The sequence below is a fragment of the Emys orbicularis genome, chromosome 1 (genome assembly GCF_028017835.1).
Source record: "Emys orbicularis isolate rEmyOrb1 chromosome 1, rEmyOrb1.hap1, whole genome shotgun sequence".
Classification (NCBI taxonomy): Eukaryota; Metazoa; Chordata; order Testudines; family Emydidae; genus Emys; species Emys orbicularis.
In genome coordinates, this window is record NC_088683.1 from 180,466,121 (window position 1) to 180,491,371 (window position 25,251).

A 25,251-nucleotide genomic window follows, 5' to 3' on the forward strand; every position below is an offset into this window, starting at 1 on the left:
TGCACTATAATAACCAAGTTTTAAATCCAATGATTATTGTGCTGGGCTTCCTGTTCCATCCAAACCTTCCTGCCCCACTGCCACCAATACATCACCGTGCACAGCTGAAGATGGAAATTGGTTAAATCCATGGCTGTGTTCTTTAAGGCGTTTCACAAAAGGGAAAACATTCTGAGTGTCTACATGGCAGTATGTGATGGGACAACTTGGGCAAGTGGCTTGAAGAGATGAGAGTAGGCAGTGAAGAGACACTTGTAGGGGAGGGGATTTGTTACCTTACAAATATCATAGTATACATATTTATCAATACTTTTCCGGTTTGCATTATGTGGCATCAGCAACTGGGATGTCTGCACTTCCCTCAGGGACAGGGGTGGTTATGGGAATCCCAGCCACCACATCTGCTCTGTATGGATTCTAGGGATGAGGAAAGGTTGGTCCTCTGATTAATGCCCCTACACACAGGAAAAGCAGCAGGGAAGGGGTGAGGAACATGAAAGAAGAATTAGAAGAAAGGCAAAAGGTATGTCTTCCCTGCAGAGTACACCTGGGTAATCCACGCCCACCTGCCAGTGTCCACACTGTGGATCCACACTTGACTCAGACCCATCTAGTTGCATCCACACTGGTGCTGCAGTAATCCAGATTAGGTGCTAATATTTCTGGGGATATATCCCGTGGTTCTTACAATTGCACTGAGTTGAGCTGCTCTAGGAATTGTTTCATAGTGTCTTGTGAGAAAACTTCTGTCCTTCCCAAGCCCTTGTGTGGAAATGTTCTTAGCCTGCCACTAAACTACTTCTGGTTCTGCAGGCTCCTCACTTTTGCCTGTTCCACCTGTGCCAAGGCATGGATCCAGCTTGTGGGCGAAGACCTGTTCCTGCATTTGGCACTGTTCATGCAGCAGGTTGTAGATGGAGGTCATGATCGAGGATGCAGTGGCTTGTGTCCCTGAGTTGTGGGTCTAGGTGAGGAGATAATGAAGACTGCATGCTGACATGATGGTGGAGACAGCTGGTATGGGTTGCAGTAGCTGTGGATGTCCCCTATGTTGACTGGTGGTTCTTTGCAAGACCACAAGCACAGAGTTGGGGGGAATACCTTATCATGCAGATCTGGGAGGGCTTAGAATTTCCTCATGAAGAGAGCTATGTTCATTGAGCAGTGTGAAGAGCTTGCCTTGATCCTTTAGTGCCAGGACAATCAGATGGGGGAGGCGAGGCCCTGCCAGTCCATCTGAAAGGTGTCTACTGAAGACTGCTACATGTCGGTGACTAACCAGTTTGATGTTGGTAAATTGACTGTTGGTGCTGTTGTGGTTGAAGAGCAGTTATTGCTGCAGTTATTTACCCCTGGGTGACATACGTTGCTAACATCCCTGAAATAATTAACTTTGTGATAGATTGGGTTCCTGAACTGCGCTGCAGCCCATCCATATAGTGCACATGCCCATTGTCTTCCCACCATAAGGGACACATGAATAGGGCAGATTTAAACAAAAAGCAGACTTTTAACATACTCAAAGAATGGGTAGGTAAGGTCCTATGGAAAGGAAATCTAAGGTAAAAAGGAGTTTAGGAGAGCTGGCAACTTCTCAGACAGTATTAAAGGCACAAAGCAAACTGTCCCGATGAGAAGGAAAGAATAGTAAGAGGCCAATATGGCTCCATCAGGAGCTCTTTAGTGACCTGAAAGTCAAAAAGGAACCCTATGGAAAGTGGAAACATGGATAAATTGCTAAGGAGGAGTACAAGAGAGTAGCTTGGGCATGTAGAGACAAAATCCAAAATGCCTAAGGCATAGAATGAGTTACACCAGGAAGGGTAATAATAAGCAATAAGAATAGGTTCTGTAAATATATTAGGAGCAAGAGAAAGACAAAGGAATGTGTAGGTCCACTATCTAGTGGGGAAGGAGAGCCAATGGATGACAACAAGAAGGCGGCTGAGGTATTTTATGTCTGTTTTGCTTCAGTCTTGATTAAAATTGACTCGATGCTTAATACAATTAATATTAACAACAAGGGGGAAGGAACACAAGCTAGAATAGAAATAACAGGTTAAAGAATGTTTAGATAAGTTAGATGTATTCATGTCAGCAGAGTCTGACAAAATTAATCCTAGGGTCCTTAAGGATCTAGCTGAAGCAGTCTTGGAACCATTAGCAGTTTTATCTTCAAGAACTCATGGAGGACAGGTGAGGTCCTAGAGGACTGGAGAAGAGCAAACATAGTGGGGAGTTATAAACTAGTCAACCTAACTTCAATTTTAGGTTGAAAGATACTGGAAAGATCTTGGAACAAATGGTTAAACCATCAATTTGTAAGCACCTAGAGGATAACAGGGTGATAGTAATAGCCAGCATAAATTAGTCAAGAAGAAATCATGCCATGCCAAACCCATTTCCTTCTTTGATAAGGTTACTGGCCTAGTCGATAGGAGGGAAGCAATAGATGTGATATTGTAGGGCATTCATTCGTGGGTCTTTCCCCATCTGTCAGGGCAGGAGACCACGCCCCTTATTATGATCCCTCCTGGAGCGACTCAGTCGGGGGAGGGAGGGGGAGGAATTAGCTAGGAGTCACTTGGTTCTATCCTGCAGCTGGCCGAGCAGCAGGGAGTCTATAAACCCAGGGCCCTCAATCAGGGCGGGGCAGCCAGCAGTTACTGGTCCTGGCTGGTAATCAGTCAGGGCAGCAATTACTCTATCTGCCTGGGGCCCTCAATCAGGCCAGGCAATCCATAGTTAACAGTTCTGGTTGGGTCTACGCAGAGCAACACAGCAATTTGGGGGGAATCGGCTCTTGGCGGGAGCTGCAGCCAAACCTGTCTGGCGCCCTAACTCTGGCGAGTGCCAGACCAATACAGGCCTCCTGGCCTAACAGGGCAGACTGCCACCTCCAGGGATGGGGTGGCCAGGGTAGGGGGACGCAGGCCTTCCCACTCAACTGCGTCCCAGCCCAGGGCACTATGAATGGCAGAGTGGTCTACCACTGGGTCAGCGGGGATCCTCCTGCAACATGCTGGCCGGCTTACAATCAGTCCCACAGCCAAACCCTATTCGGCTTCCCTGGACTCCTTCCTACCCTCCCTGTCCTGGGGTACCTGAGTTTCAGGGTTGTCCTCTGTCTCGCTTAGGTAAACAGCAAGTGGCAGCCCCATCAGCTCGTTGGTGTCTGGTAGCTCTGGCAGCCCTTCCGGGTCTCGGGCACAGTGGCAGCCTCCATCGGCTTCAAGCTCCACCAGCAGGGGAGAGACGTCCTCTTTTTTAATAATGTTTTTGATGCAGTCGCACATTACATTTACATAAACAAAGCAGGGAAATTGTTCTAGATGAAATGACTATAAGGCAGGTGCCCAAATGGTTGAAAAACTATACTCAGAGTAATTCTCAATGGTTCACTGTCAAACTGTGAGAGCATATCTAGTGGGATTCCACAGCAGTCTGTTCTGGGTCAGGCACTAATCAATATTTTCATTAATGATTTGGAGGGGTTGCTAGCACTTTGGAGGACAGGATTGGAATTCAAAATGACTGATTAAATTAGAGAATTGGTCTGAAATCAACAAGATGAAATTCAATAAAGGTAAGTGCAGAGTACTTAAGAAGGAAAAATCAAATGCACAAACACAGAAGTGGAATAACTGGCTCTACGCAGTAGTCCTGCAGAAAAACGTTTGGGGGTTGTGGTAGATCACAAATTGAATATGAGCTACAAAGTGATGTAGCTACAAAAAAGGCTAATATGCTGGGGTGTATTAATAAGGAGCGTCATATGTAAGATGCAGGAGGTAATTATTCCTACAGTGCTCTACTTGGCACTGGTGAGGCCTCAACTGGAGTATAGTGCCGAGTTTTGGGCACCACAGTTTGAGATGTGCAGAGAGTCCAGAGGAGAGCGACAAAAATGATAAAAGGCTTAGAAAATCTGACCTATGAGGAAAGGTTAAAAAAAATTAGCTATGTTTAGTCTTGAGAAAAGGAAACTGAAGGGGGACATAAGTTTTTTAAGTATGTTAAGGGCTTGTTATAAAGATGGTGGTCATCACTTGTTCTCCATGTCTACTGAAGGGAGGACAAAAAGTAATTGGCTTAATCTGCCACAAGGAAGATTTAGGTTAAATATTAAGGAAAAACTTTCTATCAGGATTGTTAAGCATTGGAATGGGATTCCAAATGAGGTTGTGGAATTCTGGTCATGGGAACTTTTTAAGAACAAGTTAAACAAACACCTGTCGGGGATGGTCTAGGTACACTTGGTCCCATGCCAGTGAAAGGGGATGGACTAGATGACCTCTCGAGTTTCCTTCCAACCCTAAATTTCTATGATTTAATGGCAACCAGAAATACTGCTATATTGCTATTCACGCCTTGGTTGACCAACAAAGGACATTCCTGATCACCACTGTGGGATGCACCAGCTGGTACATGACACCAGGGTGCTCAGGAGATCTGGTGTTAATCTGTTTGGACAAGAAGGGTGGTTATTGACAGGATGCCTATGTCCACTGTTATTTAGGGGACTTAGCCTATTCTCTACTGCCTTGGCTCAAGAAGGTGTACTCTGATTTTAGACCACGGGGCAGAAGTTTTAATTAAACACTGAGCAGTTGCAGGATGGTGGTGTGACGAAGTGGGACTGTTCTTAATGTTTCCTCTGAATACTGTGTGGGTGCCTCAGTTTCTGGCCGACCCTCTGTTGCCTAGCAACTAATGGCCAGGCCCTTCCCCCCTGCAAGGGGATGCTAAAGGTGTGGGAGAACAAAGAGGTCAGGTGACCTCTTGGCCCGGGAAAGGAACTCAGCGGAGAAGGAGGGGCTGGAGAGGGATTCAGTTTGGAGCTGGCTGCGGACTAGGAGTGAGGGCAGACGGGGGTGTCTGGCTCGCTGGGCCCCAGAATGGACCTGGTGGAAGGGTCCCGTTCGCTGTACCTACAAGCTCTGTTTTAGACCGAGTTCCTGTCATCTAATAAACCTCTGTTTTACTGGCTGGCTAAGAGTCACGTCTGACTGCGAAGTGGGGGTGCATGCAGGACCCTCTGGCTTCCCCAGGACCCCGCTTGGGCGGACTCGCTGTGGGAAGCGCACCGAGGGGCATATGCTGAATGCTCCCAGGAGGTGAAGCCGTGCGAGCTCCTTGCCCTGAAGACAGTCTGCTCCATGGGAGAGGAGGCTCCCCAAAGTCCTCACTGGCTTTGTGGGGAGCAGTTCCAGAGCATTGCCTGGGGACTCCATGACAGGTGGTAGGATGTGCATTTGGCTGACTGAAGGCAAGGTGGTGCTGCCTACAAACCCATTTGGATGCCAGCGTGCGCAGTGTTGTTCGTACTATTGGAGACTGCAGGACACTACACAAAATATGTGAAGATAAGGGGGAGAGCTTTTGCTAGAAGTGGGTTCAATATATTGTTGCCTCTATACGTAACCAGAAGATGCACCTCTGATCACTGGGGCTGGGTCCAGGAGAACAGGGGAAGTAAGGGATACCCTGCATGCTTACATCCTCACATTGCATGGGAAAATGTGATGCTGTATAGTGTTCCCTACATACCAGTTTATCTATTTGCTGTTGCTTTTATATATTTTTAAGCGAGCTTGAGACTTTATTTAAAGTTTTGGATAAAACTTCCTGCCTTTTCCTTTTTCCCCAAGCTCTCATGTTAATGTAGTCTTTTAAAAATAGTTTATTAAAAGCTAATATCAGTAGCCCAGCTGCCATTATGTAAAGACTGCAGAACTGAATAAAAGTGAAAAGTGTGGTGTCCGGTGAAAACCAGCAGAGAATTCCAATCAGTGCAGTCTCACGGGTAACTGAAGAGCACATCGCCAACATACCTGTTCTCAGGCCAGCAGGGGCAAAGAGAATGAACAAGCACATTATTTTGTGTCAGTAGAACAAAATTTTTCTCCCCTTTTAACATGCTGCATCTCAGCAAAGCTGGAGATTGACACGTGGTGTGTCTTTATTTCATCTCTTCATGTCTGCATTTTCAAAGCCAGAAGAAGGACAATAGTTAATCAGTGATAACCACAGCTCTTCCTGCCAGAGTTTCTATCTAATTATTTATGTCTGAAAGTGCCTGGCCATCCATCACCATTAAAGGTTTATAAGTCCTAAGATTGGTGAAGGAGAAAAAGCAGGTTTGAATGGAAGGTTTTACTTCTGGGCTGAGCTGCAGTAATATGGGTGGCTAATTCATAGATGCTAAAGATGGGTCATGTCTAGTCAAACCTTCCCCCCCCCCCCCCCCCCCCTGGATTACATTCCCTACACTATATTTTTCTAGCCTCTTGTCAGGTAAAGGCTTGAATGTCTCAAGCAGTAGAGCTCTGACCGTTTCCCATGAGGTGTTCTCCCACATCCCAGCCTTTGTCAGTGTTCCTGTGACATAGTTGGCATCACAGAGACTTGGTGGGATAATACTCATGACTGGACTATTGGTATAGAAGGGTACAGCTTGCTCAGGAAGGACAGGCAGGGAACAAAGGGAGGAGGTGTTGCCTTATATATTAAAAATGTATATGCTTGGACTGAGGTTGAGATGGAAATAAGAGACAGACTTGTTGAAAGTCTCTGGGTGAGGATAAAAGGGGTAAAAATCAAGGGTGATGTCATGATAGAGGTCTACTACAGACCACCTAACCAGGAAGAACAGTTGGATGAGCCTTTTTTTAAACAACTAACAAAATCATCCAAATCACAGGACTTGGTGGTGAGGGATTCAACTACTCAGACATCTGTTGGGAAAATAACACAGCAGGGCACAGATTATCCAACACGTTCTTGGAATATATTGGAGACAATTTTTTATTTCAGAAGGTGGAGCCAGCTACTAGGGGAGAGGCTGTTCTAGATTTGATTTTGACAAATAGGGAGGAACTGGTTGAGAATTTGAAAGTGGAAAGCAGCTTGGGTGAAAGTGATCATGAAATGGTAGAGTTCATGATTCTAAGGAATGGTAGGAGGGAGAACAGCAAAATAAAGACAATGGATTTCAAGAAGGCAGACTTTAGCAAACTCAGGGAGTTGGTAGGTAAGATCCCATGGGAAGCAAGTCTAAGGGGAAAAACAACTGAAGACAGTTGGCAGTTTTTCACAGAGACATTATTAAGGGCACAAGAACAAACAATCCTACTGAGTAGAAAGATAGGAAGTATGGCAAGAGACCACCCTGGCTTACCCAGGAGATCTTCAATGAGCTAAAAATCAAAAAAGAGTCCTACAAAAAGTGGAAACAAGGTCAAATTACAAAGGATGAATATAAACAAATAACACAAGTATGTAGGGACAACATTAGAAAGGCCAAGGCACAAAATGAGATCAAACTAGCTAGACACATAAAGGGTAACAAGAAAACGTTCTACAAATACATTAGAAGCAAGAGGAAGACCAAGGACAGGGTAGGCCCATTACTCAATGAGGGGGGGAAACAATAACAGAAAATGTGAAAGTGGCAGAGGTGCTTAATGACTTCTTTGTTTTGGTTTTCACCAAGAAGGTTGGTGGTGATTGGACGTCTAACATAGTGAATGCCGGTGAAAATGAGGTAGGATCAGAGGCTAAAATAGGGAAGGAACAAGTTAAAAATTACTTAGACAAATTAGATGGCTTCAAGTCATCTAGGCCTGAAGAAATGTATCCTAGAATACTCAAGGGGCTGACTGAAGAGATATCTGAGCCATTAGCGATTATCTTTGAAAAGTCATGGAAGACGGGAATGGTTCCAAAAGACTAGAAAAGGGCAAATATAGTGCCCATCTATAAAAAGGGAAATAAGGACGACCCGGGGAATTACAGACCAGTCAGCTTAATTTCTCTACCTGGAAAGATAATAGAGCAAATAATTAAGCAACCAATTTGCAAACATCTAGAAAATAAGGTGATAAGTAACAGTCAGCATGGATTTGTCAAGAACAAATTGTGTCAAATCAACATGATAGCTTTCATTGACAGGGTAACAAGCCTTGTGGATGGGGGGAAGCGGTAGCTGTGGTATACCTTGATTTTAGTAAAGCTTTTGATACTGTCTCGCATGACCTTCTCATAAACAAACTAGGGAAATGCAACCTAGATGGGGCTACTATAAGGTGGGTGCAAAACTGGTTGGAAAACCGTTCCCAGAGAGTAATTATCGGTGGTTCACAGTCATACTGGAAAGGCATAACAAGTGGGGTCCCACAGGGATCAGTTCTGGGTCCAGTTCTGTTCAATATCTTCATCCGTGATTTAGATAATGGCATAGAGAGTACACTTACAAAGTTTGCGGACGATACCAAGCTGGGAGGGGTTGCAAGTGCTTTGGAGGATAGGATTAAAATTCAAAATGATCTGGAGAAATGGTCTGAAGTAAATAGAATGAAATTCAATAAGGACAAATGCAAAGTACTCCATTTAGGAAGGAACCATCAGCTGCACACATACAAAATGGGAAATGACTGCCTAGGAAGGAGTACTGTGGAAAGCGATCCAGGGATCATAGTGGATCACAAGCTAAATATGAGTCAACACTGAATGCTATTGCAAAAAAGCAAACATCGTTCTGGGATGTATTAGCAGGAGTGTTGTAAGATACGAGAAGTATCTTACAACACTCCTGCTAATACATGTTAATAATAATAATGTATTAGCAGGAGTGTTGTAAGATACTCCTGCTAATAATGTATTAGCAGGAGTGTTGTAAGATACGAGAAGTATCTCCGCTCTACCCTGCGCTGATTAGGCCTCAACTGGAGTATTGTGTCCAGTTCTGGGCACCACATTTCAGGAAAGATGTGGACAAATTGGAGAAAGTCCAAAGAGCAGCAAAAATGATTAAAGGTCTAGAAAACATGACCTATGAGGGAAGATTGAAAAAATTGGGTTTGTTTGGTCTGGAAAAGAGAAGATTGAGAGGGGACATAAAAGGTGGTTACAAGGAGGAGGGAGAAGAAATTGTTCTTAACTTCTGAGGATAGGACAAGAAGCAATGGGCTCAAATTGCAGCAAGGGAGGTTTAGGTTGGACATTAGGAAAAACTTCCTAACTGTCACGGTGGTTAAGCACTGGAATAAATAGCCTAAGGAGGTTGTGGAATCTCCATCATTGGGGATTTTTAAGAGCAGGTTAGACAAACACCTGTCAGGGATGGTCTCTAGATAACACTTAGTTGTGGCATGAGTGCAGGGGACTGGACTAGATGAGCTCTCGAAGTCCCTTCTAGTTCTATGATTCCGGTCTCTTTACTCCTGTGAAAAGGTAAATTTGGGCTGCATTGGATAGCTGCTTAGGGCTAGGTTAGGTAGAGAGGTGTCGCTGTACTGGCACTGGCTTGGCCGAGGGGGGATTATAACTGGGGATGTTGAAGGGATGATGGTGTTGCTATGGCTAGGTTTTTGCTGGATTAAATGGTTTATGGCGGCAGTTGTCTTGTCAGATGCTGTTTATATGTATGGCTTATAGGGACAGTTTATCCTGTTGATGGTCTCATTGTTTGATTGGGTGGAGGATGCAACTCTATTATTTAGGACTGGCTGACTAGAATGGTGGCTTCATTGCTCTAGATATTGCTACACTGTTTAGGTCAAATTGGAATGGATGATACTTTGAGATGGAGCGAAGGGGCTATAGAAGTACAATTTTTCACCACTCTGAATGACTTTAATGTCAAATCGAGCTCGTGTTCCCTGTTTCACAGATGGGTTAACTAAGTTGCTTAGGGTCAGATGGGAAGTCTGCGGTAGAGCTGGGAATAAAAACCAAGTCTCCTGATTCCCAGTTGTGCTTTAACCACAGTGCCATCCTTCCTGTGTAAATAGTAAGAGGCACATTGTGTCTTCAAACTGAACTTAGTAGAGTGGATTGAGTGGGTAGAAGAAATAAGTCTGTAACAGGAGTTCTGTGTTTTTCTGCCTTGACACAGAATTTACCGTAGAATTGTGCTGTGGAATCTTAAGTTTTCGTTTTATAAAGTAAAATTTGCTAGATGATGTGGTTGAAGATGGTTCCTACATGTGAACTGAACATTAACTGATGTGATGTTTTCCTCAGTACTGACGGTAGGGAGAGTGGAACTGATCAGTTCAGCAATGACCTCTTTGGCTATATGAGGAATAACTGGCAGCATCTGATGCTCAAAGCTACCACCAAAACTGCAGCACGCCATGCTTTCAAATACTTTCAAATGGATAAACATCCACATGTAAGGTGGTGTCTTGCAGTGGAATGGTGGCCAGTGGAACAGTAGATGAAGCTGCCTTACCGTCTCCTATTCTGACGTTGGCCTGATACTTCTACTGACTGATCATAGAGAGTATCCAGCTTTACCGGACTATTGCATTTTCATTCACACATGGGCAGGCAGGCTGTCTGGTCTTGGAGGTAGGCACTGTATAATTGTGAAGAGCAGAGGTTGGCACAGGTAGCTGGGCTCATGAAGTGAGTGGAAGGCAAACCCTTGAGGTTAGGTGGACAAGGAAGTTGGGAGGATGCTTATGTGGGCACTGTGCCAGTTCTTGGGAGTACAGATGGGCTCACGGGAATCCATCTAGCTGAACTGGGGGTGTGCCAAAGCAGGTCTAAGCTGTCCCTTGCTGCATTTGTTTATAGCAAACCAGTTAAACCTCACTGCGGCTTTCTTCCTGTAAAGGCTTTCTTAGCACTAACAAATCTTGCTGAGTTGAGCTGAGGCTTTCTTGTCAGTTATTCAGAGAAAGCTTTGGTCTCCTTTTTGTGGCCTGGGAGGGGCCCACAAATTCCTGTGAATTCCCTGTGATGGAGCTCTTCCCTTTTCTTCTTTTTCAGGTAATCTTTCCTTGTGTGAGAAGGGGTCTGAACTCATCACCTCTACGATGATCACTGCAATGTCGTGACACCAGAGGTCTTGGTGAGTTGTCTACAGGGAAGATGCTGGGTCCTATAAGATTTACAGAAACATTGGCCCCATCTACATGGGTCTCTGAGACACTTTGCTGAAACGTTTTAAAACATGCTTTGATCACCCACAATGGCGCCAGTCTCTGACACTAGAACAAGAATTGTTCTGCAAGGCAGAGAGACTCCAGCTATGTAGACTGGAGTCCATTTTCCCTGAAACCTAAATGAGAGCAAGGGAAGAGCATATCCAAGTTTAGCACAAGTGAAGGGGAATTTTAACTTATTGGACACCAAACTCCCACAAATAAAAATTGTGATGCTTTCCATTTTGAGTCTCACATTATTGTACAGTTCCATTGCACAGAAGGGGAAAGCAAAGGGGGGAAAAATAAGAGTTGACAATCATTTTGTCATCAACCAGTAAAGTGCAAAACTTAGAAAAATTGAAAATTCTGTTAATATTTACCCCCTCCATTCAAATCTCTCCTTATAATTCACTCCTGCGAAGCTTCAGTGCTAATCCATTGAAAGATAGTGTGTGTCTTGTGTATTATATATAAAGGCCATGTTAAAAGAACAATATCCAGGTTGCCAAATAATGCAGTCAAAGTTAGGAAATGTTGCATTTATGGTTGCTTGTTCAATCTTAATTCTGCTACCTTTTGTGTCTGTCCTGTGCACTGAATGATACCGGGGTCCTGTGGAAAAAATAGTGTGTGCTCATATAATGTATCGTAATGCAAACGCACAAAGGGGTAAAATTAAGGCATTATTCATGAGTGAAAGACATTATAATGGAAACAACTATATAAATAACAAGAAATCCACAACACAGACCTCTATATCCGGCTTTTTGGAGCAAATTGTGCTCACTGTTATGCCATTATTCTTCCCTCTCCTGCCATGATGTGTTGTGCTTTTGGTCTAACTTCAGTTTTAAGAGAGGCCATGAGTAAAATTTTCAAATGTGCCTCAGTCCCAGTGACGTTCAATATGACAGGATCTTAAGTCTTTTTTGAAAATGGAACTGAGACACTTCTGAAAATTTGAAGTCCTTTTTTCAAGAGGGACGTAGGAGCCTAAAGACACAGTGAGAATCAGTGGGATTTAGAAACTTCTGAAAATTAACTCTTCATGTATGCCTGTAAAGCACCATGCACACCGATGGCATGATAGAAATAACAGTAACACTACATTGCTATCAAACCTCAAAACCAACGAGATGCTCTGCTTGTGGCTCTAGAGATGCGTGTGGTCTCTGTGGAGTCTGTGGGTCTGATCAGAACTCATCTTGCTCTGCCCAATATCAGGCAGAACAAATGAAGCTCTTAGTCCACGAATGCAGGGAATATTCCTGGACTTAAGCAGGGCAGTGAAGACAGGAATATTGAGCAAATTTACTGGGGTCACTAGGATCCCTCTTTGTGTCTCCAAGCAGCAGGAGAAGCTGTGGAAGGGAGAATATCTGGAGTTGTCGAGATCCACAAAATCATTACATTGTGGTGTCCTGACACTGTGGATTGATGTTGCATCAAAATGTACTGGTATAATATCATGAGACAAGTGTGACGACATACCAAGATCACTTTGAGGAGCTGGAGACCCACAAAGCTCCATACCAATGCCTTACTAGCCAGTCTCTCCTGGCAGCAGTGTGATCATATGGTGGCAGGTATATCTTAATCCTCCAGTAGCGACGCATCAGTGAATCTATTTGTGTCCTCTTAATATCCTTAAAACACTAGTTCCTTCATAATAGGCAAGCCCCTGCCAGCCTGATTCAATCTTATTTTGATTCTATTGAGTCATACAAGAAACTGCTGCTTCAGTGCTGAGAAGGAATACTGGGAATATTTACATTTGAATAATTTTTAACTAGCAATATTTAATACATTCAGAATATAAACAAGATTTATTGTTAATTATGTGGATTTACATCTTGAGTAGGTGAGATGAAAAGAAGATCTTCTATTAAAATATAAACAAGACAGAAAATTGTTCCAAAATTCTTTAGCTCAAAGGACATAAGAAACCTAAAAGTCCAATATTTTCCTCCTCCAATAATGTAGAAGAAACGGTGTTATGTTGTTCTTCTGTATGGCCAGCATTGTGCATGTTGCCTCTCTTCAGAAACAAGCTGAAAAGTGCTCAGGTTAAATTAAAAAATGTTTTTAAATAGCTTGTATGATGTTGCTGAGCAAATTTGGATGGGCAGCCCTCTAATGATCTATCAACCTTTCAGTTAGAAACAGTAATTGACCACAAGTTCTCCTTAATGTGCTCATAGTAATCAAGTCTCATGCTTCATGGCATAAGCTGGTTGCTTACGGGTGGTCAGGAAGGCATTTTCTGTGTCTCTCCCTCCCTCCTGTGCACCTTCCACCACACAGCATTGCATAAATGGCTAATTGTAGTGGTGGGGAAAGGGTTTACCTTCCTCTGAGAAATCAGGTAATGGCCATTCATAATGGGAATTCTGGATGATCGGGACTAGCAGTCTGGTCTGTCAAGTTCTATATTCCTAGTGATTTGGTGTGGGGCGTGCTTAAATAAGTCATGTGAATTCTTCCATGACTTGGATCAAAGAGTCTGGGTAAGAAGAGCTTCCCTACCTCTTTCTTCCCTGCTCTTTTGAATCCAGCATAACTTGTTTTGGGTGAAGGGAGACTGGCTTTACCACTTGTGAGTTTTTAATACCTGCCCAGAGCTTCCTCCTAGCTGTACATTTCAACTGTCTTCCAGCCAACTGAAAATGCCAGTCCCTCACCCTGTTAGTGAAGGGGAAAGGATTGCCATCCGCTGGTCTGTTTCGTTCAGTTAATTCCAGGGTTTGGAATGTACCTTACCTGTTTTCTGTTCTTTCTTTGGGGGCGGTTTGGCACAGTGCGCCCTGGAGATGCGAGACTTCCCCTCAGCAGCAGGAGGCACACATTCAGAGAATGCTGGAGCTGCAGGAGGGAAGGGCCCAGTGCAACGACAGAGAGAGACAAAGAGAAAAAAGACAAGCAGACGGACAGCGGTGAGAGAACCGTGCGGCAGAAAGTGCTTCAAAGCTGCCAGCAGCAGCAGGCCCCCTAGAGGAACTTGACGAGAGCCCATCTGTGTGTGAGTGTGAGCTCAGGATTTCTGTCAATGCATTCCAGTAACCCCAAAGTGAGGAACTCCCCATCAGGAAATACACAGAGGTGAGACACTTCAGTGAACTGTTCTGGGTATGGAGGGGGAGGTGTCCCTGCTCTGCTGCAGTGTTATCCAATGCCTGGGTCAAGCACAGATGATCTTTGTGCTTGTACTCCCACACAAAGTTCTCCCTGTGCTGCTGGCAGGAGCAGCATGGAACTGATTATCATTGCACAAGCCTTGTCCATGTCATTCATCTGCCTGTGCCAGACGACATCCTCCATTGACTTGGAAGAGGAAAAGCTTGAAGGAAAGGTGATGCACTGGATGTATGGTGTGCTTGACAGCACACCTAGGTTTGATCGTTCACTCCTGGGGTCAGCAAGAGCTGACAGTAACTTGGAGGGAGTGCTTCTGAGTCAGCTGTCTGGCCGACTGAAGGAGCAACATAAACAGGCTGCATTGCAAGGCTTGCTACAGTGCACTGCCTTTTGGGCTGGGGGTGGGGGGTAAAATGAGCTCCCAGCAGATCCCTGCAGAAGAAAGGAAGGGGGATGACAGTGGCTAAAATAAAGGGAGGAAGGAAGACTGTAATTGCGTGGAATCTAAGGAGACAAAATAGTTTTAGGCTGTAGTTTGTGTAATGGGTCAGTGGGTGGGAAAAGACTGGGTTTTTTGAGTTTCTTTTGGTAAACTCTAATGCAGTCTCTTCCACCCCATTTTGCAGGAGTGTGTGTGGAGACAGTATCCTCCTCTTTCCCCATTCAAAGGCAGGTTGTAGCTGGTTTAATTGCTTTCATGGTCAGAGGTTTGTATTTTCCTGGCGAGTTTCCCTGATCTGTGATGAGTGCTGCAATAATGCTGGGTTTTCCTTATGCTCTCTTGGGCTGGCTTGTGGTGGGTTTCTCTGCTTTGTGATCACAGCTGTACTGTGTCATTTGGGTCTGGATGGGTAGTGTGGTGAACTTTATGGTGCCCTGTTTGTTTACTTTGAGCTGGTCTTGGTGTGAGACGCTTTTCTGTGTACATAGAAACCGTTGTCTTTATTGACAGAAGCCCCAGAGGTGGCTCCTCATGTGACTGAGCAGTTCCTGGGATCTGGCAGGCCTGCTGCTTGTTCTTGTGCCTTCTTGAGCACTGTGATCCCATATTGGATAATAACCTTTTTCAAGGCATGTTTGAAAGAGCATCTGGATGAAGCTAAGCATGTAGGCATTTCTTACTCAGTAGCAACTGCCTTGCTCTGTAAAGGTGCAGCAGCAGTGGTTGCTGCTGCTGCTTCTCTCTAGTCCATTCCTACTGGAGTGAATCGACAGTCTAATCTCTATTTTTAATTCTCTTTTTTTTCAGTAGCCCCAAATCAAAGCAGGAGGTGATGGTCCGTCCCCCCACAGTGATGTCCCCGTCTGGCAACCCCCAGCTGGATTCCAAATTTTCCAACCCGGGTAAACAGGGGGGCTCAACCAGCCAATCCCAGCCCTCTCCCTGTGACCCCAAGAGTGGAGGTCACCCTCCCAAAGTGCTCCCTGGCCCAGGTGGGAGCATGGGATTGAAGAATGGGGCTGGAAATGGTGCCAAGGGGAAGGGAAAGAGAGAGAGGAGCATTTCAGCGGATTCCTTTGAACAGAGAGATGCTGGGACTCCCAGCGACGATTCGGAAATCAAAGGTAAGTGCTAAGTATTGGTGTGAGATGATCATTTGGCTTGTGGGTGTTAGCAAAAGCATCTGTCTGCCTGAGGTGGTGACTGTGTGCCAGCTGAAGGGAGTCTAAATGTCCTGTAGAGAGGGGAGGATTTTCCCAGCTGGTAATGGTAAACGTGTGTCTCCATGTTCAGTTGAAGTACAGATTGGAAAGTTGTTTCATGATAACACTGAAACTCCCCAAGAGATTTTGGGAAAATAAATAAAAGCTGTTTGTCTCCTTCCACCCCACTCTGTCCGTTGGCCTCCCAGGAGCTGCTGTGTTCGAACTGGAGTGTCAAAGCCAGCATGCAAGCCAGTTTTGTGAATACAGACGAGTAAGGTGTATTGGGTGATGATATATCACTTACACCCCTGTGACTGGTAGGAACACAGGACTGGGAGACAAGACTTCTGAATTCTGTTCTTGGTTCTGCCACTGATTCATTGTGGGACCTTGGACATGTCACTACCCCACTCTTCACTTTCCTAACCTGTGAAATTAGGTGCAGTATAAATAGCTACCTACTGTGTCTCTCAGTTGTGATATTTGATTGATTGCTCTGAGATTCTCACATGAAAGGTGGCGCAGAAGTGCAAAGAATTATTACTGCCCTGTGATATTAGGTCTTCCAGAGTTTGCATTTGATAGACGCCTTGACAGAGTGGCAACAAGAGAGCTTTGGCTGTAAAGGACCTGGGTCCAGTTTGAGTTAGTTTCCAACTGGTGTGATTAGAAGCTGTGTGGTCAGTCTTACAGTATAGCAGACTAGGGTTCAGGTGACATGAGTAAGGGGAGAAAAAAGGTCTCCTACAAAACTTTCCCCACCTTACAAGAACTTAAATGCTTATCTGCTTGTGTGTGTGTGTCTCACATATGCTCTCTGACTAGTCATTTGTGAATGCCAGAAAACTAGCTAGAGCTGAGACAGTATGAGCTACCTCTCAGCGATGCCTGCAGAGTTTTTTGGAGTGCGAGTGGGAATCACAGTGTAACAGGACAGCTTCCTTAGTACTAATTGGGAGAGGAGTCTGAGCCGTCTTTATAGGAACGTTGGGTATCGTGATGCCAACTGAGAGTCAAGGGTGAGAGGAGTATCAAACTTCCTCACAGCTTCCACACTGGTGAGACCTTCCCCCCCCCCCCTTTCTTCCTTTCCAGACTGCAACTCTGCCGACCATATGAAGACCCAGGATTCCCAGCATACGCCACACTCTGTAACTCCTTCAACTGCTTCAGCCCCAAGGTCTTCCACACCCTCCCATGGCCTGACTGCCACTTCGGAGCCAGCTAGTGGACAAAAGACTCCATCCAAAGTGGTTTATGTCTTTTCTACTGAGATGGCCAATAAGTACGTAAATGGTTGAATGTGTCCTTCGTGTCCTTTCCCTGCATTTGTGTGCACCTCGTTACATGAAATGCAAAAGCATGTTTCCTCCTTCAAATCCTTTGCGGGGTGGGCAGCCATTTACAGATCAAGGGGGAGCGTTACTGACACCTAGCCTTGGAGGAGGATTTTCAGTTTCTCCCACCCAGCTTTGTTTTTTGCAAATGTTGGCAGACAGCCCCTTGTTTCATGAGCTACACAGTGGATGGTTTAGGGGTGGGTTAAATGGTGACATGAACCCTAAAGACTGATTAGCAAGATTCTGTAGATGTGAGGATTTTTCTTCTCCTTTGATTTCTCTTCTCCCAGACCTCTGGGGTCAAAAGACACTTTTCTTTTCTCCCTGCCCCTAGTAGCTGGGGGAGAGGGGGATTTAAGAAAGATAATCATCCAACTGCCGCCTCACCTATGTCTGTCTGTCTGTCTTTACAGGGCTGCAGAAGCTGTGCTGAAGGGACAGGCAGAAACCATTGTGTCCTTTCATATCCAGAACATCTCAAACAGCAAGGCAGAGCGAAACACTGTACCCCTGGTAGGGAGCCTTTACTTGGAAGAAGGGGAAGATGGAGTGGTGTGTACATGCATGCACCAGTGGAAGAGGGGTGGGGCAGGGAAGGGTGACTGTTTATGCTCTGAAAAGCATGTTCTTGGCTGGAGGGAGCACTGTGCAGAATGAATGAAAGGTTTTAGCGCTTCCAGAGTAGTTTTCCAGCTTTATAATTTTTGGGTGGAGTCGTCCTGGTGATATAGGAGAGGGGTGTCAAACATCACCCTTTGGGTCTGTGGGTGACACGTGAGCGAAATGAACATTTCGTCTTTGTCCAAGGCTCTAGTTTGCAAATTATATGTGCAAGGCATCAGTTCCTGCAGAAAGTGTTTGTAGTGGGTTTGTGTGACTAAGGTGGGGACGAGACAGCACATCTTGATCTTTATCCCCCACACTCCATTCACACAGATGTAAAAAGAGCTGATTAAAATGTTCTGCTTTGTCTTTCAGAACACCCAGGTCACTGCACTTCGGAATGAAACCAAGCCTCTGCCACAACCTCAGCCGCAGCCCCCTGCTTCGCAGGAACACAATCCTCCCCAGAATGCCAAAATGCAGCCAACTCCACCCGTTTCGGCACCAGCATCTAAATCCACTGGCCCCCCTTGTCCCATGGATCAGGACAGTCCTGGAGTAGAAAGTAAAGTGATGTCTGTTGGCAGCCCTGCCAACTCCACCCCATTGCAGACTGAGGGATTTGGGCCGAGTTCAACCCCAAATAATCGAGCAGTCAGCCCAGTCTCCCAGGGGAGTAATAGCTCCACTGCAGACCCCAAAGGTCCCACCCAGCAGGTATCCAGTGGCGACCCATCCAGTTTAGGTGAGAACCCAGATGGACTGTCTCAGGAGCAGCTGGAACATCGAGAACGCTCATTGCAAACTCTACGAGATATACAGCGCATGCTTTTCCCTGACGAGAAAGAATTCACTGGAGGGCAAAGTGGGGGGCCTCAGCAGAACTCTGGAGTTCTGGATGGTCCTCAAAAGAAACCTGAAGGGCCAATACAGGCCATGATGGCTCAATCCCAAAGTTTAGGCAAAGGGCCAGGGCCTCGGACAGATGGAGGGGCTCCATTTGGCCCTCAAGGACATAGAGACATGCCTTTCTCACCAGACGAAATGGTGCCACCGTCTTTGAACTCCCAATCTGGACCCGTAGGACCAGACCACCTGGATCACATGACTCCCGAGCAAGTGGCCTGGCTGAAGCTACAGCAGGAGTTTTATGAGGAGAAGAGAAGGAAGCAAGAACAGGTTGTGGTGCAGCAGTGTTCTCTGCAGGACATGATGGTCCACCAGCATGGGCCTCGAGGGGTGGTTCGAGGCCCCCCACCTCCCTACCAGATGACCCCTGGTGAGGGCTGGGGTCCTGGCGGTCCAGAGTCCTTTGCTGATGGCATGAATGTGTCTCATTCTCTACCCCCCAGAGGTATGGCCCCTCATCCCAATATGCCTGGGAGCCAGATGCGCCTGCCTGGATTTGCAGGAATGATGAATCCTGACATGGACAGCCCCAGTGTCCCAAACCCCACATCCAGACCCGGGCTTTCAGGAGTCAGTTGGCCAGAAGATGTGCCAAAAATCCCAGATGGCCGAAACTTCCCTCCAGGCCAGGGTGTCTTCAGCGGCCCTGGCCGAGGGGAGCGGTTCCCAAATCCCCAGGGCCTGCCAGAGGAGATCTTTCAACAGCAATTGGCAGAGAAGCAGCTGGGCCTGCCCCCTGGCTTGAGCATAGAAGGCATCAGGCCTGGCATAGAGATGAACCGGATGATTCCCTCCCAGAGACACATGGAGCCTGGGAATAACCCCATCTTCTCTCGCATGCCTGTTGAAGGGCCCCTGAGCCCTTCCAGGGGGGACTTCCCAAAAGGAATGCCACCTCAGATGGGCCCTGGTAGGGAGCTGGAGTTTGGGATGGGCCCTGGCAGCATGAAGGGGGACATTAGTCTGAACGTTAGCATGGGCTCCAACCCATCCATGATACCTCAGAAGATGAGGGAAGCTGGAGTGGGGCCAGAGGAGATGATGAAACTGCGTCCAGGTGTCTCAGAGATGCTCTCCTCTCAGCAGAAAATGGTGTCTTTGCCATTTGGAGAGCATCCCCAACAGGAGTATGGCATGGGTCCCAGGCCTTTCCTTCCTATGTCTCAGGGCCCAGGAGGTGGTCTCCGTAATCTCAGAGAGCAGATTGGGCCTGACCAAAGGACTAACAACCGGCTTAGCCACATGCCGCCACTACCTCTCAACCCAACCAGTAACCCTAATAGCCTCAACACAGCTCCCCCTGTTCAGCGCAGCCTAGGACGCAAGCCCTTGGATATCTCTGTTGCAGCCAGTCAGGTGCATTCACCGGGCATCAACCCACTGAAGTCTCCCACGATGCGGCAAGTCCAGTCTCCCATGCTGGGTTCTCCCTCGGGAAACCTTAAGTCTCCTCAGACTCCATCCCAGCTGGCAGGAATGCTTGCAGGCCCAACTGCTGCAGCAGCTGCTGCTTCCATTAAGTCTCCCCCTGTTTTGGGATCTGCTGCTGCCTCACCAGTCCACCTCAAGTCTCCTTCCCTCCCTGCACCTTCTCCTGGCTGGACTTCCTCTCCAAAGCCCCCGTTGCAGAGTCCTGGGATTCCCCCGAACCACAAAGCATCTCTCACCATGTCTTCCCCAGCCATGCTGGGGAATGTGGAGTCAGGTCAGTGCTTCCTTTTCTATCCAAACGTAAATTCTTTGGTTCACATATGGTCATCTTGAAGTGTGATGTGAGATGAGGGCTCACAGAAGCTACCCGGTGCGCATTTGGGGCAGGGAGTGCAAAGAGGAGACAGAACAAGGAGCTTTTTCCTGCCAGTTTGAAGCAGGTTGTGTCTAGGCTCAGAACTAAGTGAGTGGAACATGTGGGTGAGCTCCATAACAGATTGCCCCCTCTCATCTTATCTTGCCCATGTGCACATGTTGAATACTGCCCTTGTCCCAGAGATGACTGTCAAGTATATTTGGATTGGTTGGGAGGAGGAAGTCACTCTTTGCAGAAGAGCTTAGAACAGTTTGTTTGCCAGCCTGTCCTTAACTGAAATATTGTAGCATTGGGGAGAAATGTTGCTGTTTAGATCATAAAGGTGCCTCAAAATAAACGGGTTTGTTAGGATAGAGGAGAAACAAAAGAGATACCTGTAAATAAATGTGTGCTGGCCATAGGAGCTATTGTTCACAATCTGTTCAGACACAGGTATAGTTTTACTTTACAAATCCTCCTAGGAGGAGCTTTGTTGATATCAATTCAGATTTTGTCTATTTCATGTATAGTTAGAGGTAGCAGGTGGATTCTTGCAGCTGGTCCTCAGAGATGTGCTGCAGGTCTGTGGAGTGTATCAGTGTTGTTGTTGTTTATATTATCCTAGCACCTGGGAGCCCCAGTCATGGACTGGGATGCCTGGGGCAGGGACTACCAGTGCCTAGCACAAAAGACCGTACAATCTAAGAACATAGATCGTGTGAATCCAGAAACCTGTGTGTTTGGCATTTCAGCAGCACCAGTCCCATCTCTCTTTCATAGATTCAGAGCTTATACATGACTGAGTCTGTTTCTCTTACAAGCTTCCAAATATGTAAATCCCTGGTGTGCAGTGTTTCCATGCAGCAGAAGCAGCAGTGTGATGGAACCAGCTCTCAAGAGCTTTTCAGCCTGTGAAACCTCCTCCTTATTGCAGGAGTTAGTGAGGAGACTGTGAAAGATGCATGACTACATTGCCCTCTAGTGTTGCAGAATGATAACTGTATTGAAAGGGACCAGCAGGCTTTTTTCCTCTTCAAAGTGAATGGACTGCTCCTGTGGCTCAGAAACGCATGCTCTAGTGAGTTGTGAGCTCCTATGACAGCAATGGTTCTAACTATAGACACTTAATGTCCATTGTATGCCGATATCTGTCATTTAGCCATCTTATTCTGAGTCGTATGCCTAGAAAGTGCCACACTGGGAAGGAGGGAGAATCTGGATGCTTCTGTCTAGAGTGGCCTCTGAGGCTGAGTGTTAAGTTGGCACTGAATCTGGGCTTGAATTGCTGCAATTCGACCCAGACTCTCTAATCTGTGGCTACTTTTGTGCCTAGAGGAGTCTTTAATAGCAGAGGTTTTTTTGGTGGTGGCTTTTGTTTGGCTGACAACAGTGTGTCTTAAACTTCTTCCTGAAAGCAATGACCCCTTGCTCCAAAACTGGGCCAGGCATCTTGAAGCTTATTGGTGCGGAGACATGGGGACTGGAAGCAGCAGAAAATTGTGTTTACACCTTTGGAAGAGGGAGGGATATTTTAAATTAATAGGGAAAGATACTCCTGGAGACTGTAACTGTAATGAGCTTTTATATGCATGATTAAAGCTTAAATCAAAACAGGAAACTTTGTATAAACTTTTAATAGAGCTCTCCAGAAATCGGCATGGATACCTGTAGTGTGTGACCCACTATGGCTGTAGGTCCTCTGGTTTCTGTCTCTGTGCTTGCATTTGAGGCATAATGGAAAGGGAATTACAATGGAAGTTTGGGAAATTTTTTCCAACTAGTTGACCATGCTTCTGGAGTTAGTATTGTCTTCTTCCCAAAAGAAACCACATGGATAGAAATCCACTGTCTAGGAGTACAATGTGTATTTCAACCATACTTAACTGGTTGCCTCACTACTACTATTTGGATGGACTCTTGGAACCATTGAGCAGGTTTTCTGGGAGAAAGGGGGTTTATTTTAAAGGGGGGGAAAAAACCACCTAAATCCTTTCCTCTTTTAGGTGGCCCACCACCTTCCACTGTCAGCCAGTCTGCTCCTGTGACTCTCCCTGGAAATCTTCCCTCTAGCAGTCCCTACACGATGCCTCCAGAGCCCACGCTCTCCCAGAATCCCCTCTCCATCATGATGTCCAGGATGTCCAAGTTTGCCATGCCCAGCTCTACGCCACTCTACCATGATGCCATCAAGACTGTGGCTAGCTCGGATGATGACTCCCCTCCAGCACGCTCCCCAAATTTGCCACCGATGAACAATCTACCAGGTAAGGCAGGTTCCCAGCCAGCCTTCTGCGTGCTCTGCCTCTGTTAGAGAAGAAATGGTTGGAATGCTTCCCAGAAACGTGCACCCTCTTTTTACACAGAGGATGGAGCATGGTGACTGTCTGGCCTGTGCCAGACTAAGAGGGAAGCTGCTCTGTTCCTTATCCAGGCATTAGGGGAGAAGAGAAATAAAAGCTCCTGTCCCTTTGGGCTTAGTGACCTGCTCTACAATGAGTGAAATGTGTTTACACTATAAGCCCCTGCCCCAAATTGTTTGCTGTTCACAGGAACACAATAGAAATCTGTTTTAAAAGAAAATAAAAAATAAAAAAGCCAATGGGATAAGAACACAGTTGAAAAAGATAACTCTCAGGGCAGGGAGTCTGGTAACAGGTATTTGAAGACTTCGCCTGTAGTTTAGTGGTCTACAGTCTGCCCAGGACAGTAGTGATTGGAGCTGATCATGTACTTGGAAAAAAAGGACTTGTTAAATAAATACTTGATGGCAAATTGCAGCATTCATGGATTAATTAATTTGACCAGCTCTAACAGCGATGAGAGCCGTCTGACTTACAGGTGCCATATGTTTGGAATGGAGGTATTCAGTCCACTTCCAGTGGAAAAATGTTTGTGTATGTTTATAAAACAACTCCCACCCACCACACACACATGTGCCACTAATTTTCCCACTTGTTGACAGTCTTGACAAAATGGTCACAACATGGATTAGCTCTAGAGTGACCTCTCCTCTTGCTTTAAGAGCCCCGTTCAGTCACATTGGAACAGTGTGAGGACAAGGTAGGGCTGCTGAAGCCCGTGCTGTGTAAGTTTTATGATTAAATAGAACAGTAGCCCTAGAAAGTGAAGTTTTGGCATCTTTCACTGGCACTAATTTTGTTTTTTAAATTGGAGCCAGGGATATTACACACAGTTCTTGTATCTTCATTGATTGTCTGATTTAAATTTGATTTTTTTGTTTCTTCCTTAGGAATGGGCATTAATTCCCAGAATCCTCGAATTTCAGGTCCAAACCCAGTGGGTCCAATGCCAACCCTTAGCCCAATGGGAATGACCCAACCTCTTTCCCATACCAATCAGATGCCCTCTCCAAATGCTATGGGGCCCAGTATACCTCCTCATGGGGTCCCAGTAGGACCTGGCCTGATGTCACACAATCCAATGATGGGGCATGGTTCCCAAGATCCTCCAATGGTACCTCAAGGACGCCTGGGCTTCCCACAGGGGTTTCCTCCAGTACAGTCCCCGCCCCAGCAGGTGCCATTTCCACACAATGGCCCCAGTGGAGGACAAGGCAACTTCCCTGCTGGAATGGGCTTCCATGGAGAAGGACCTCTGGGGCGTCCCACCAACCTGCCCCAAAGTTCAACAGATCCAGCACTTTGCAAGACTGGAGGCCCTGGGGGTCCAGACTCCTTCACTGTTCTAGGAAACATGCCTTCAGTTTTCACTGATCCAGACCTGCAGGAGGTGATCCGCCCTGGAGCCACTGGAATACCAGAGTTTGACCTGTCCAGGATAATTCCATCAGAGAAGCCTAGCCAGACACTGCAGTATTTCCCTCGTGGGGAAGTTCCAGGCCGCAAGCAGCCGCAGGGTCCTGGGCCTGGATTCTCTCATATGCAAGGAATGATAGGAGAGCAGACTCCAAGAATGGGACTTGCATTACCTGGCATGGGGGGCCCAGGGCCGGTGGGAACTGCTGATATCCCCCTCGGAACTGCTCCATCTATGCCAGGCCATAACCCAATGAGACCACCTGCCTTTCTGCAGCAAGGCATGATGGGACCTCATCATCGGATGATGTCACCAGCACAATCGGCAATGCCTGGTCAGCCCACGCTAATGAGTAACCCAGTAGCTGCAGTGGGTATGATTCCAGGCAAGGACCGAGCCCCTGCTGGGCTATATAGCCACCCAGGTCCTGTAGGCTCACCTGGTATGATGATGTCAATGCAGGGCATGATGGGACCCCAACAGAACATCATGATTCCCCCCCAGATGAGACCCCGAGGTATGGCTGCTGATGTTGGAATGGGAGGATTTAGCCAAGGCCCAGGAAATCCGGGGAACATGATGTTTTAAGCTGCTACCATTAGACTGGATGTTCTGATCCTTGTCAAGATGAGATTCCAAGTCCTGATGGCTTTTGGGGAGCTTCAGGAGTACAGTTTGGCCATGCAATAGGTGAAAAGAGACCAGAGGATGCTTTGGGAAATCTCGAATGTATGGAATTTACCTGAAAACAGATTATTCATTTTAACAGGTTTTTTTTAAGATTTATTTTTTAAAAATTATTTTTGTGGACCTTGGTATCCCATGATGGCACCTGCTTTGAGAATCTGTAGCTGTATTTTGAGAATTGCCATTTGTCACAAGTTGCACCATTCTCTGTATGTTTACGTCCTTTGGACTGGCTTCTCCCAGGACTCTCGGTTATTTTTTGGGTTTTTTTTTTTTGTGTACTGTACTATATTGTAAAAGGGATTTTAGCAGAGACTTTAGTCTTTGGGGTGAGAGGAGAATGGGATTCTAGGCTGTTTACTTTAGGTGGAGAATCCATCTTCAGAACTTCGGACTATTTTCCTTCAACTCCAATGTATAGAAAACCAAA

At 46.2% G+C, this 25,251-nt stretch overlaps 2 protein-coding genes across 2 annotated transcripts in view; both read left to right on the forward strand.

Moving 5' to 3' along the window:
• LOC135892975 (uncharacterized) overlaps positions 1–13,939 on the forward strand; it is a 62,362-nt gene extending 48,423 nt beyond the window's left edge. The window contains exons 2-3 of the mRNA XM_065420793.1: positions 10,780–10,861; positions 13,736–13,939. Coding sequence (XP_065276865.1) covers positions 13,748–13,939 — 192 coding nt within the window. The 5' untranslated portion in view covers positions 10,780–10,861; positions 13,736–13,747. The remainder of the gene's footprint in view (positions 1–10,779; positions 10,862–13,735) is intronic.
• Positions 13,940–13,968: 29 nt separating this feature from the next.
• BCL9 (BCL9 transcription coactivator) lies at positions 13,969–24,722 on the forward strand. Its single transcript, XM_065422090.1, has 7 exons — positions 13,969–14,036; positions 15,322–15,638; positions 16,815–17,004; positions 17,473–17,572; positions 18,038–20,276; positions 22,361–22,621; positions 23,608–24,722. The coding sequence occupies exons 1-7, from the start codon at positions 13,984–13,986 to the stop codon at positions 24,720–24,722; spliced, it is 4,275 nt and encodes a 1,424-aa protein (XP_065278162.1). The 5' UTR covers positions 13,969–13,983.
• Positions 24,723–25,251: the final 529 nt, after the last annotated feature.